Genomic DNA, 12,916 nt, shown 5'->3' on the forward strand with positions numbered 1-12,916 from the left:
TTCTCTCTCTCTCGCTCTCTCTCTCGCTCTCTCTCTCGCTCTCTCTCTCTCGCTCTCTCTCTCTCGCTCTCTCTCTCTCGCTCTCTCTCTCTCGCTCTCTCTCTCTCGCTCTCTCTCTCTCGCTCTCTCTCTCTCGCTCTCTCTCTCTCGCTCTCTCTCTCGCTCTCTCTCTCTCGCTCTCTCTCTCTCGCTCTCTCTCTCTCGCTCTCTCTCTCTCGCTCTCTCTCTCTCGCTCTCTCTCTCTCGCTCTCTCTCTCTCGCTCTCTCTCTCTCGCTCTCTCTCTCTCGCTCTCTCTCTCTCGCTCTCTCTCTCTCGCTCTCTCTCTCTCGCTCTCTCTCTCTCGCTCTCGCTCTCTCTCTCTCGCTCTCGCTCTCTCGCTCTCGCTCTCTCTCTCTCTCGCTCGCTCTCTCTCTCTTTAGCAACCTTAGTTTGAAAATAATCCAAGGCATCAAATCGAACAAAAGAGTTTCCACTCTTTTTGTGATCACAAAGACTCCTTCCATCTCCAGTCAACGACTCTGCCCAAATGCACCTGAGAACTGCATTATACTATCAATGTGTAGAGGGCTCTGGGGGTACTGATCCAAAACCTCATTGAAAGTGGCCATGCAAGTAGATCTTTACCTCCCTATCCAAGGCATCTGGAACGCTTGCTGTCATTGGGCAGGACATTTGAGTATAAAAGAGGTAACATATATGGACAGACAGCATGGTAACTGGCCCTTCCGGTGGTCCACAAGCCCATGCCACCCAAATTGCACTCAATTAATCTACAACTCTTGTCTGCTTCGAAATGGTGGGAGGAAACCCAGGCAGACAAAGGGAGATCATAAAAACACTCTACAGACAGCGCTGTATTCGAACCCGGGTCACTGGCGCTGTAATAAAATTGTGCTAACCGCGACTCGAACTGTGTCTCAGTGTTATGCTGCAGCAATGTAACAGTTTTGTGGGGCTGCCCTTGCAACACTGTGTACAATTCTCCTCGCCAAATTACAGAAAGGATGCAGAGGCTTGAAAGGGGTCCAGACATGGCTTACCAGTATGTTACCTGATTTGCAGGGCATTATTATAGTGACAGTTTGGACAAGTTTTGGTTGTCTTGAATTTAGGAGGCCCGATAGAGCTTTAGAAAATCATGAGAGGCATTCATAGGGTGAATAGTTAGAATCCTTTCCCAGGGTAAAAGCATCATATCCATTTAAAGTGAGGGGGAGAAAGTTTAATGGAGATGTAGGGGGTGGGCAAAAATTTTAGAGAGTGGTGAATGCCAGGTACAGGCTGCCAGGAGGAGTGGTGGAAACAGATATAACTGTAGCATTTAAGAGGGGTCTGGTGACTCCAATGTTCTTAGCAAGCGCCCCATCCTCCACTCCCCATAGGGTTGCATTCAACCCAAGTACTGATGCCCATACACTTATCCATAACAAGTCACATCAGCATCTTTGCTTGTGAACCCCTCTCTCCCTGTTTGTCAATATCTTCCTCATTTCTTTCCACCACAGCATTATCTCTTTACCTGTCTTACTCCCACTTAGAGAACTCTTTTTTTTTTTTTACTCAAAATCTACCAGTATGACCAAACTTTTATCCATTGACTTTGGAGTTGATGTCATTTTTTTGTTTGATTAGAATTCCATCCTATTTGCCTAAGGTAGCATGCATGTTGCCACAGCTGCAGTTTGGTCAATTCACAATTTAAAACTTGCTCTTAATTTCCTGAGTCTATAAAGTAGATGTTGTGAAAATATTATTACGCATGGAAAATTCCAAAATCAGAAATTCAGGAATAAATCCAATAGAAACTTCTCTATTCAAAGATGAATTTATAAAACATGTTGCCTCAGATGTTGATTACTGGAATTGCAGTCACACTTCATTATCAAAGAAATAAAAAAATGATAAAAGATTCATCTTGTTATCTCAAGTTCTTAAGAGAAGGAAATCTTCACCTAGCCAGATCAATACATTCCTCACCCACCTATGTAGTTGGCTTTTACTATCCTTTCAAGGGCAAGTTGGGAATGACAAGAATAATGCTGCATTGCCACAATCTCCACATCCAGAAGAAAATGAAATATATTTGAGAGAAACATTCAAGTTGGTCAGTTGGTAAAAAGATTGGAATGGAACAAAATTAAAGACCATCAAATAGCTGGAGAGGTTAGACAGTCCAAGTGCAATTATTTAAATACTTTTGAAACAGCATATAAAAATCCTCTTATAATGTTTCTATCTTAAAATAATTACAGATTCACATCAGGTGCTGTCTTACATAAAAAATCTGATAGTTTGCCCATTTTGCATAATTTTATAATTAACTGTTTGTAATTATTCAACCTTCAATAAATTATTCAATGAAAATGTCATCAAATATTTATTAAATTCATTTACATCAGGCTGAAGGACCAAAACAAGTTTTCTTCACAGTACATCATAATGGAGTAATGCAAGTAATTTATAAGTGTATCTATGTTGACAACAATAAATTCAGATTGTAAAACTGTAATGAAATTGAATATGGCCAGCAACTTATCTTACCTGTGGGCTCCAAACTGTGACATCGTTATCATATTGATTACGGAACTGTAACAAACAACATGATGTTAGATTTGGAAACAGATTTGTTCAATTAAGATTAACAAATTCAGGGTTCAGTATTTGGTTCATTACTATTGTCATATAATTAATGATCTGGATGATGGGGTGGTAAATTGGATTAGTCAGTACTGGGTGATACTGAGATAGGTGGAGCTGTGGATAGTGAAGAAGGGTTTCAATTTTGGCCAGTTAGAAGAGAGGGCTGAAAGAAGGCAGGTGGAGTTTAATGCAAATAAATGTGAGGTGTTACATTTTGGTAGGGCTAATCAAAATAGGACATATATGGTGAACGCTACGGCTTTGAAAAGTGCAGGGATCTTGGAATAATGGTACATTGTTCCTTGAAGGTGAAGTCACAAATGGATAGGGTGGTGAAGAAAGCTAATGGCATGTTGGCCTTTATAAATCAGAGCATTAATTGTACAAGGCATTGGGGAGGCCAAATTTGGAGTATCGTGTACAGTTTTGGTCACCAAAGTATACAAAAGATATCAACAATTTGGAGAGAGTACAGAGAAGATTTACTAAAATGAGCTTCTGGATGAAGTGGTGGAGGCAGGCTCAATATTAGCATTTAAGGAGAAGTTGGATATGTATAAGGACGGGAAAGGTCAATGGGGTTAGGTGGGAGAAAGTGTTCGCCTTGGGCTAGAAGGGCCAAGTTGACCTGTTACTGTGCTGCAATTGTTATATGGTTTCAAAGCATATTTTGAGTAACTACTGAGTATTTAAGAATTTTTTTTTACATGTAATCATCAATGTAACTAAAAGTTTTCAGTTTACATTTCACAATTATCAAGTTCAAATTTACTGATTCAGTTTCTGTATAATTTCATTTGTACATTTTTCTGAGTTTTCTTCATCCTAATCTTGACAATCATATTTAATGCTTAAAGGAAGTGCAACATTCAAAATAGGAAAAAGGCAAGGTAACCCCACCATTATTGGATTTATCAACTACTTGTGCTTGACTGGCATTTTGATGCAATTGCAAGCCAAGGTCTAACATAACTAATGTAATCTGGTAAAATATTGAGACAATTACTTAATTTTGCATCATTTAAGGAAACCCTAATGACAAATTTACCCAAAAAACCATGTAGAACAGATGGAAAGCAAATCAGTCATGGTAACATGCCTGAATTTTTGTAAGTGCAAAAATACAAAAACAATTCAGATTGCAGGGCGATTTGTATTAATGGCAAGACTCAGGCAACAACTTCCAGTATCCACACATAACAAACAGGAATAAGCCATTCGATCCGACAGCCTTTTTCCATTATTTCAACACAATTATAGCTGATCATCCATTTCATCATAGCTGTTAATTTGCTGTCTTCAGCCTCTGATTGCTGAAGAAAAAAAGTACAAATGTTTTAAGTATTAATTATTGCTAAATATCCAGTTAGGCATTGGAAGATTATAAGCATAGTTGTTTATTTCTGAACATAATTGTGCAACAGTTTAAGAATTAAACCAACTTTCTTTCTAGTTCTATCAATTCTTGTTTCACTTTCACTTTCTGCAAATTAATTGGCAATGAAATTTTACTTCCTGATTTTGGCTCATTTGTTAAAAATACAATTTAAAATGGTTTAAAATTCCCCTGATCATGTGCCCCACGAATCACTTGTGTTGACTTTTGCATTTGCAACAAATTCAATAAACTTTAAAATGTCCCCTTGAAAAGCCTATGACAAAACTTCAAGTCAAGTTTTTGGTTATCTGATTGCACAAATACACCCTGACGAAACGGCGCTCTCTGGTCCTCGGTACAAAACATGCAAACAACCAGACATAACATACATGCAAACAATACACATGCAGGGCAAGTATTCATGTACACAAATAAATAGTTTTGTGAATTGGAGTGCCGCGGATGGTTAACATGAGCAATTCCTTTTGTTGCTCAGCATTCTCACTACCCGTGGGAAGCTGTTCCTCAGGCAGCTGGTGCTGGCTCTTGATACTTCTCTATCTATTCCCTGACAGGAGCAGCTGAAAGATACTGTGTGCAGGGTGGAGGGGGTCCTCAAAGATAAATGATCCCAGTTGTGGAGGGGGGGGGGGGGAGAAGAGGGAATGGAGACTCCAGTCATCCTCTCTGCTGATCCTATGGTCCTGTGGATCGACCTCGGAACCATTTTTCTGCAGTTAATGTTCCATATTGTGATGCTGCCTACCAGGATCCTCTCGATAGAGCTCCTGTGGAACCATGACATAACGATGGCCAGTAGCCTTGCATGCTTCAGTTGATAGGAAATGCAGTCACTGTTGCACCTTCCTGACAAAGTGAGGAAATGTGTGTCCACAAAAGGTCACCATTTAAGTGAACTCCAAGGAACTTTGAGCTCTCCACTACAAAGTGTAGTGGTGGGTGGTCTTTCCTGGTCCTCTTGAAGTCCATGATTATCTCCTTTGTCTTGTCCACATTGAGACTCAGGATGTTACTCTAGCACTATATCACCTCTTCTCTGCAGTGCAACTCATCATCATTGTTGTTGATGAAACCAACTACTGTTGTGTCATCTGCAAACTTGATGAAAACTGTTGGAGCTGCATCTGATGATGCAGCCCTGGGTCAATAGCACAAACAGGAATAGGCAGAGCTCATAGCCCTGCGGGGCAGCAGTGCTCTGTGTAACCCACCTGCTACCCACCTGGATAGACTGTAGTCTTTCCATCAAGTCCAGAACAGATCAGGAATTAGAATGTTTCCTTATTCCAAATCAAAATTATTGTTCCTTACTTCGAACTTAGCTGTGAAATGTCCAATTTTGATATGCTAATTAACTACAGATGGACAATTTCAGCAAGGAGGATTTTGGTTTTGTTTATTGCAGAAAACATATTCTTCGCAATCAAATTTTAAAAAAAGCAAATAAAGGTCATTATCTCCAAACTTTATGAAAGACTGTACACAAGTTAACAATCTTACTGGTCCACAACTCTGAATTAGTTATTTCAGTCAAAGTAATTTACACAAACTTCACAGAGAGACATGATGGAAATCTTGATTTGAAAAAAAAACCGAATGAGATTTCATTTTCGAATTACACGCACACGGAACTTTTCCACTTAGATGTCCTCGGATTTGTAAATTAAATCCAAAATCGGTTAGTTTCGTTTAAACACGAGTAAAGCATTTGTTGAATGTCCCGGCACCGAATGTAACCCAGACCGGGACCAACTTTCAGCCGCCCGAGATGATCAAAAGCCAAAGCCGGACATCCCCGATCCACCATCCGCGGACAAGCCTCTCCCCCCCCATCCCCCACCCGCCAGCCCCCACCCCAACCGGGTCCACCGGCCGCGGCCGAGTCCCCTACCCTGGTCCGCCGCCCGCGGCCTAAGGCAGCCGCCCGGCACCGTCTGCAGCAACATGACTCGGCACAAAGTGTGCGCCCGGAGCCAAGAAAGGCCAAGGAAAGCGGCGAACCGGACGGGTTGTTGCTCACGGTGTGATAACCGTGAGCTCGCCCCCCCCCGCCCCCCGGACTTGCGGACACACCGAGACCTGCCGCCCGCTTCCTACCATTTTGCTGCCTCTGCGCCGTTTCCTTCCTCCACCAGTGGAAAGATCGATGACCGCCGATTGATTAATTCCGACTGCATCCTCGCCAGGAAAATAAATGGAAACCAAAGAATCGAACGCCACCCTCTTCCTTTCGATGGAATTTTGAGTTAAAAGATAACTTGCTTCATTCCAGTTCAGAGACGAGGCCACTGCGGGACTCGCAGATTACGTCGCACATCGGCTAACTGGTCTGTCTTTGAGTGATGGTGTGCTCTTTCCATCTTTGACATTGGGTTTCTCTGACCCGGACTTCCTAGTGCCATCCCCTTGAAATTCCAGGCGTGGGAAGGGACATTGAGTTTCTTTTTGTGTGAACGACTGATTATAAATGTGGCCTGAGAGTGAGGGGAGCTGATCTCGATATTGTTTCTCCTCCTCGTTGATTCGCAGATTTCTAAGGGAACAGGTGATATCTTCCTGGTGCTTTGCAGTACCTGTCCAAGTCCAAATAGGTCAGAAAGCAGAGACAACTGCTGTACTGGAAAGGGATCTGGGTCTTTAAACACGCTTCTCATTTGACCAAAAGCTTTGTTTGTTACATTGAAGATGATGGTGAATTTCATTACTGATGATTTGCTGGAGGGTGGCTTCTGGGAAGCGGTCTCAGTTTTCCAAATACTGGACTCCGCTGCACTGAAAGCCTAAAATGGGTGTGAACATTTCAAGGACTGAGAGGCAGCTAGCCTTTGGAATAAACCATTTACTATGACGCCATCCCACAGCAATCGAACTGGTCAAGTGTTGACTCTACCATCATTTAACAAAAACGTCTTAAAGCTCATATCCCAACAAAAAAAAAGGACCATGAACAGATGTATCTCTGATGAATTTGGAAAACTCAGGAGTGAAGAACTCCATTCACAAATAATTCATTCAGCCCATCATCCATATTTAGGAAGAGGAGCATATTCCAACAGATGCCAGAGACATAATCATGAGCATTTTCAAGAATGGAAACAAATCTGATTGCAGTAACTGCAAAAAGGTTTTCTTGCTCATCAACCGGGGAAGTTAGTGTGAGGATTCTTTTCAATCATCTTCTCCAAATAGCCAAAGATCACTTCCTGAAATACAAGGTGAATTCTATCCATTTTGGGGGACAAAAACTTCCACTTTCACTGTCTTTTAATTACAAGAGAAATGCAATGACTCTTCATAGCCCATTGCAACTTCATTAAAAGCTTTTGACTCTGGAGCAACCTCCTCAATTTTGGCTGCCTGGAAAAATCATCCTGTTGTTGCATAGCGGCATGCAAGCTATGATACAAATAAATAGGTCCATAACAATTCCAATGCTAGTAGAGAATGGTCTGGTCATTAGCCTCACTTTTCAGTGCTCTTCATTGGAATGCCACTTTCCCCTCCTACAACCTTCCCAATAGAATGGAACTAATCAAGGGGAACAATGGAAAACTGTTCAACTTGTGTCACATCAGGTTTTATTATTTGATGAGGACTGTCTATATCTCCTCCAAATCCAAAAGTTGATTTGATCGAAGTGGCACAGGAATTTTGTGAAATTACATTTCTGTCATCCTTGGAGCCCAACTGAATGTAAGAGTTTTCAACCCCTGAAGGAATACTTTCATTGTGAAAGCAGTGTTGTGATGAGTTTTTAAACAAATTTTAAAGTACATCAACAATGCAAAATCATGGTAAGTGAAGGAAATGCAAAACACAGTTTATCAATCAACATTAACAAAATTCTCATGAGATAATGTTCTTTATTAATATTATAACATTACAATAAAATGTACCATAACATCTGGTACAAGGGAACTATGAAAGCTGCCACTTATTGTAGCCAAGTCACAGGATAGCTACATTGACATAGTTAGGGTGCCAGCTTGGTGGGTTGATTGCACTGTGATATATAGCATGGCATCTTACTATAGGACATGTGGAAGATTATAACACAATACTGTCATGTTGAGAAGAGTATCAGTTTCAATAGGTTCACAGGGAAACAAGTCTGGACACAAGAGTTACAATCACACTTTAATTAACACACAGAGAAAAACAGGGGAAAATGTTAAACAGTACTCAATCAGACTCCACCTCAGACTTTGGTTGGACTCCGACAATGGTAAACCTATACTCGACCCCCTCACACGCTATAAACTCTTGCACACCTGGTTCCCTTACCAATGAATGTGTGGCTCTCTGCAAGCTTTAGTGCACATCTTAGCCATGACACTTCCAGTGATGTCCTCAGAAGCGACCGGGCATGGAGTGATGAGGTTTGGACCATGAGGCAGAGAGAAAGAATGAGCTGTACGTTGATGTTATATAGAGTGTGAATCTGTGCTTCTAGTCAATAATGACCCTAGGTGATTTAAATTAGCTAACAGCAAAGTGTGCTCTAATGGGTGGCCAGAGTCCAACCTTGATTAACAAATGATGTGACTTTCAAATAAGTTTCAGTCAGGGAGGACACGTGACCACCCGCAATACACACATTCCAGACAGGCAGGGAGGTCACGTTTCTTCCACACAGAACAACAAACATATCTTCTCCAACTTCCAACAATGGATTTTTTTGGGTAAAAATAGTTACATTCATCTCTGCCCAATGCCATTCATTGTCAGCAAGGCCAATTTCTTGTGCCCTGCAGCACCAGAGGGAGGAACACTTGCCTATGAGATGACAGTCAAGGCAGCCTCATTGGAATATAAAACCATGTATCTGTGAGACTGCAAATATGGAAGCATCTGCTGCCTACTTCAGAAGATTATTTGCAAAATTGGTGGTATCTCAGTATTTTAGCAGGCCTTGCCTATCTCGTGTCAATGCAAAGTTAAATATAAATTATGGAATCTGATCAATATGGAAATGAGTACATATCAGAGGTTGTATGTCTCCACCATGCTGCAGATGGCCCTAAATGTTTTGTGTGATCAAGATCATATCCTCATCCCTTTTGAGACCAAATAGAAATTTCAACAGAGTTGGAATGGGTATGGTGGAGAGGCAGAATTCAGCAGCTGCTTACAATGGATCAGGTGCAAAATTATGTTGCTTGAGGTTGGAATTCAGAATCAATAAGGTATGACAGAACTTTTCAAGGAAAGGGTGGGATTTGGCAAGATCTGATCAATGTCACTGGGATTTGTTCCTCAATATTACTCGGTTTCTTCTCAGTTTGCCCATCTGATTGAGTCCCTTTGTAAATTGTAGGACAGAGCCCTGGTACTGATTAAATAGCAACATAGGCCCACATTAACCATGCAGAGTAAAATTTAATGGTGAATTGTTCTTTGTCCATTAAAGGTTAAGGTCACTTTTTAAAAATAATTGTAATGATGGAGAAATAGTTGATTCTGTAAAGGACCCCTCAAATTTCTCATATAGAACATTACTCAGACTACTACAGACTTATGGTGTTTGTTGAAACATAATATTGCCCAACAAAATTGTTGTCTTCTCTCTGTTTTTAAATATACAGCACATAAAAACAGACTAAAAATGCAGAATGCTAGCTTCACAACAATGTTTATACTTTTCTTTGAAACATCTGAATGAAAGGAAATCCTTAGTGACTTTTTTTGTTATTGGCATTATTAAAGTGGACCTGAGGTTGTTCCAAAGCAAACACAAAAACAGCTGCAAAAGATAAACTTTTAATCACTTTGAAAAGTGTGAAAACTCCATTCCAGCAAGAAGCACTGCCATGTGCAGTTAACTTGCTACAAAGGAGATTCCTCTTGGCTTACAAAAATCACAATTTCTAGTTTCTAGAACATTCAAATAGATTGCTCCATACAAGTACATACTCCTTAAAATTATCTTAGGATTTGTTAGTTAATCTCACTCCACTTGACAAAATAAGGAAGTTTTTATCAGCTGCCAGGTTTTATTATGATATTTTTGTTCCTATATGCTAAATGTGGGTCACATTAGAGGGTCACTTTTAGATTTTTAATTTGATTATATCCTAAGGAAATGGAGTATTCACATTGAATTCATATGCCCGAGAGTGGTGCATGTTTGCCATTAACATTTTAATTAATTTGATAATGTTAAATGGCATAGAGATTGACAAATAAAAATGGTAGCCTTGAACACATACAATGATGGGCTTCTGGGGTTGATAATTGAAACTTGGAAAGATTGAGTTGGAACTTGTCACCTGATGATCTATATTCAGTGATTCAGTAGTTATCAGCCAAATGATTGTTGCTGCAGTGTTTCAAATCTGTAAAAGTCACCTGCTGGCAGTACTGCCAGAGCTGCTGCAACACCCATGTTGTGGCTGGTGTGGACCCAAGGAGAGAAGGCACAGCACTCCTCTGAAGTGTCCTACCACCCATTCCAACTACTGATGGCTGCATAGAGGCTTTAAACAGCCTGTTAAAGGAGTTGACATTGGTTTATTTTAAATCCTGTGATAATGTATTCTAGGCCCAAGATGGCAGTAGCTGTGCTGGTATCAGCTGTGCTGGAAGTGGCCTCATTGGTTTGCAGACTCCGGGGAAGCAGAAGAGTGGTGCAGGCCACCAGAAATTTGGGAGACCACCCCCCTCCCCATTTGAGAAGGAGAAATGGATAAGATGACTTACGGGATGGTGACCATGGCAGCCAATCACTGAGGCTTTGCAGCTGAAGAACACACAGATGGTGGGCTGTTGGTGACTCAGAGCTAGGAACCCTCACAAGTTGCGGGCTGCTGGCAGCTGCTGTCAAAGGATTCACACCAGGCTGAGGACTGCTGGAGACTGGCTTGAGACTGGGTGAAGGGGTACTAAGTATCGGAACCTTCTCTTTTTCTGACTGTTCGTGGCCAATCTGTTTGCAGACAAAAGCAAATTTGATATAATATTACACCTGCTTTCTTACATGACAATAAAGGAATCTTGAATCTACTGCTTGTTTTATTTAATATTAACAATTTGGGCAATGATGAGAAACCTCAGACAAATTATTACAAATTTATTCAACCCTGAAAAGGATCTGGTGACCAACTGATGAACATCTCTTTCTCACTGAGCTATAGAGAGAAGTAAAACATGAAAATCTGCAGACGCTGATTGGAGTATATTGGTAGTCCTTCAGTTTGAAGAAGACGCGATGTTGTGCAGTTCATCTGTGGACATTAAGGTGATTTTGCAGTCCTAGTCTGAAAGTACAGAGTCTAACACAATGGGGGCACTGGAAGTCCATTTTTGTAATAACTGTGGCTACTGCTTTGTGATGCTGTTCACGGTTTTCCATCAGTTTTTGGCAGCGTCTGTCTTCAAAACCGATGTAGGGTACATAGCATGGGGCTCATCAATAGGATCTGTCAGCAGCTGCAGCTTCTAGTTTTCTTGACAGGATGTCACAGTAGTGTAAGGTTTCCTTCGCAGCGTCTTTATAGCGCTTGTGTGGATGACTTTGAGATCTCCTTCTGGTCTTCAGTTTACCATAGAGTAGCTGGCAAGGCAAATGGTGGTCATCCATTCTGATGACATGTCCCACCCACTATATTGGCTCTGATGATTAGGAACTCAATGCTGGTGGACTTCGCATGACCCAAGACCTCCAGGTTGAAGACACGGTCTTGGCAATGGATGAAACAGATGGCACGCATATAGAATTTGATGTGATGTTAGTGCAGAGTCCACGTCTCATATCCATATTGGAGAGAAGGGATGACCACAGATCTGTAGACTTTCAGCTTTGTGGAGATGTTGACATTGTGTTGATTGAGCACTCTGGTACGCAGCCATCAGCCTGAACAAGATTGAAGTGCTCAGTCCATGCCAACCAGAAAGAACCAAAAATCACTGTTGATGACACCCAGCTGACAAATGTAAACAGCTTCAAATACTTGGGGAGCATCATCATAGGTTTTTGGACAAAGAAATTGATTCTAGGATCAACAAGGCCAGACAGGATCAGGGGAGGCTGAGATTGTAGTATAAACACACATCAATGCTGGGGGAACGCAGCCCATCTCCAGAGTCCACAGGAGGCAAATATATATCACAGAGGTATGGGGCCTGAGCCCTTCTTCACAGAATAAACCAAAATCAATTCTCACCTCTCCTCCTATCATATCTAATTGACTCATTTTGTTGGCCCGGACTCCTCCCCCAGCCAGTCTTGTCTTTAATCTGAAGCCTTCCTGTTCTTGTACCTTGAAGAGTTCAGGCCCTAAACATCGGTAATCTATCTTTACCTCCATGGGCATTGCAAGACCAGCTGAGTTCCTCCAGCATCAGATCAAATAAGTGTGAGATAATAGGTGTTAATGATGACATCACGACCCAAAACAATGGCATTTATTGAACATAGTATTTTTGTTCAAATTCAAATTGATCGTCACGTATCAAAAATGTAGATTGTTTTGCGAGAAAACCAGTGGACACCTCATACTTAGTACAAGTCAGACGGCATAAAGGTACAAAAGTGCAGCGTGGCGAAGAGATAATGTGCTTCCATTGAGCAAGTTTCAGCCGCAAAGTGCATGATAGTACAAAGAAATCACCTGACCCGTTGGGAAAAGCTGCGAAGTTAAATATGGTGCGAGCGAATACGCCATCGAATCTGTGCCCAGTGCGGCTTCAGCAACCCGACCAGTTTCTGAAACGAACAACACTGTCGTCCTGCTGGCGGCGCCAGTACAGTTCAAAATACAAATGCTGAACACACATTGCACGGGAAGATTCTTCAACGGACCCTGACCCCAAACAACATCTTTCATCTTGAAAAACTCAATTTGATATATAATTTTGACTTCAGTGACACCTCTTGA

General features: G+C 41.4%; 1 protein-coding gene across 2 annotated transcripts in view; it reads right to left on the minus strand.

The window, feature by feature from the left end:
- The window catches only part of psma1 (proteasome 20S subunit alpha 1), a 22,303-nt gene extending 9,865 nt beyond the window's left edge, over positions 1-12,438 (minus strand). Inside the window, exons 1-2 of one of the 2 annotated variants that reach the window (XM_069897670.1) lie at positions 12,203-12,438; positions 2,543-2,587 (exon numbers count right to left, since the gene is read on the minus strand). In XM_069897670.1, coding sequence (XP_069753771.1) covers positions 2,543-2,587; positions 12,203-12,352 — 195 coding nt within the window. In that variant the 5' untranslated portion in view covers positions 12,353-12,438. Of the gene's footprint in view, positions 1-2,542; positions 2,588-6,137; positions 6,341-12,202 lie in introns of those variants that run through there. The other variant, XM_069897681.1, reaches the window with a different exon arrangement.
- Between the last annotated feature and the right edge of the window lie 478 nt (positions 12,439-12,916).

The sequence above is a fragment of the Narcine bancroftii genome, chromosome 1 (genome assembly GCF_036971445.1).
Source record: "Narcine bancroftii isolate sNarBan1 chromosome 1, sNarBan1.hap1, whole genome shotgun sequence".
Taxonomy (NCBI): domain Eukaryota; kingdom Metazoa; phylum Chordata; class Chondrichthyes; order Torpediniformes; family Narcinidae; genus Narcine; species Narcine bancroftii.